This window comes from Apis dorsata, unplaced genomic scaffold (genome assembly GCF_000469605.1).
Source record: "Apis dorsata unplaced genomic scaffold, Apis dorsata 1.3 scaffold_74, whole genome shotgun sequence".
Taxonomy (NCBI): Eukaryota; Metazoa; Arthropoda; class Insecta; order Hymenoptera; family Apidae; genus Apis; species Apis dorsata.
Window position 1 is genome coordinate 1127127 of NW_006263372.1, and position 691 is coordinate 1127817.

Below are 691 nucleotides of genomic sequence, written 5' to 3' on the forward strand. Positions count from 1 at the left end.
TTAAAAAAAAAACAATCAAAAGAAAAGAACAAACGAGAAACGTGAGAGAACAGAACGAAAGAATTTTGGCAGATGAACGAGCGAATGGTGGTAAACGAGAGGGAGAGAAAGAGAGTGAGAGAGGCAACCCGTCCGGGTTCTGTCTTCTTCGCAGGTTATCGGAGCTGTACCGTCGAGACACTTCCTCGAGCCATGGAGGATCGTTGGACAAGGATGCAGCCGGTGTGAGCGCGACATCGACCACTTCAGAGTCTTTGGAGAGCAACGGCCTCGATACCGAGATACCAGCCGCTGCAAGAAGGCCTCGTAGCACTAGGGGCTCGCAAAAATGGAGTAACGTACGCGCCGTCATGGCGCTATATTCCTCTCTACGCAAGATCAAGAGGTACTCCCGCCATTGCTCGAATATGGACGGTAACCTCTGAATTGCACCTCTCTCACCCCCTCACTCCGCAGCAACCGTCTACACGCCGGTCTACATGCCGGCCTACACAATCCGACACGTGTACACACACGATCGTTGTCGTCGTACATGGTACACAAGAGTGTTTCGCACGTTCGTCGCTACGAGGCGACTTCGTTTACTGGACACTGTGTAGCTGGGATGGATTACGTGGGTTTGAGTCGTGGACTTGAAAAGGAATAGTGTTTTCTTTCTTTTTTTCTTCTTCTTTTTTTTTTTTTTTTTTTT

General features: G+C 49.2%; 1 protein-coding gene across 1 annotated transcript in view; it reads left to right on the plus strand.

The window, feature by feature from the left end:
- The window catches only part of LOC102674556, a 51700-nt gene continuing 51009 nt past the window's right edge, over positions 1-691 (plus strand). Inside the window, exon 1 of the mRNA XM_031508138.1 lies at positions 1-385. Within this exon, the coding sequence (XP_031363998.1) occupies positions 351-385 (35 nt within the window). The 5' untranslated portion in view covers positions 1-350. The remainder of the gene's footprint in view (positions 386-691) is intronic.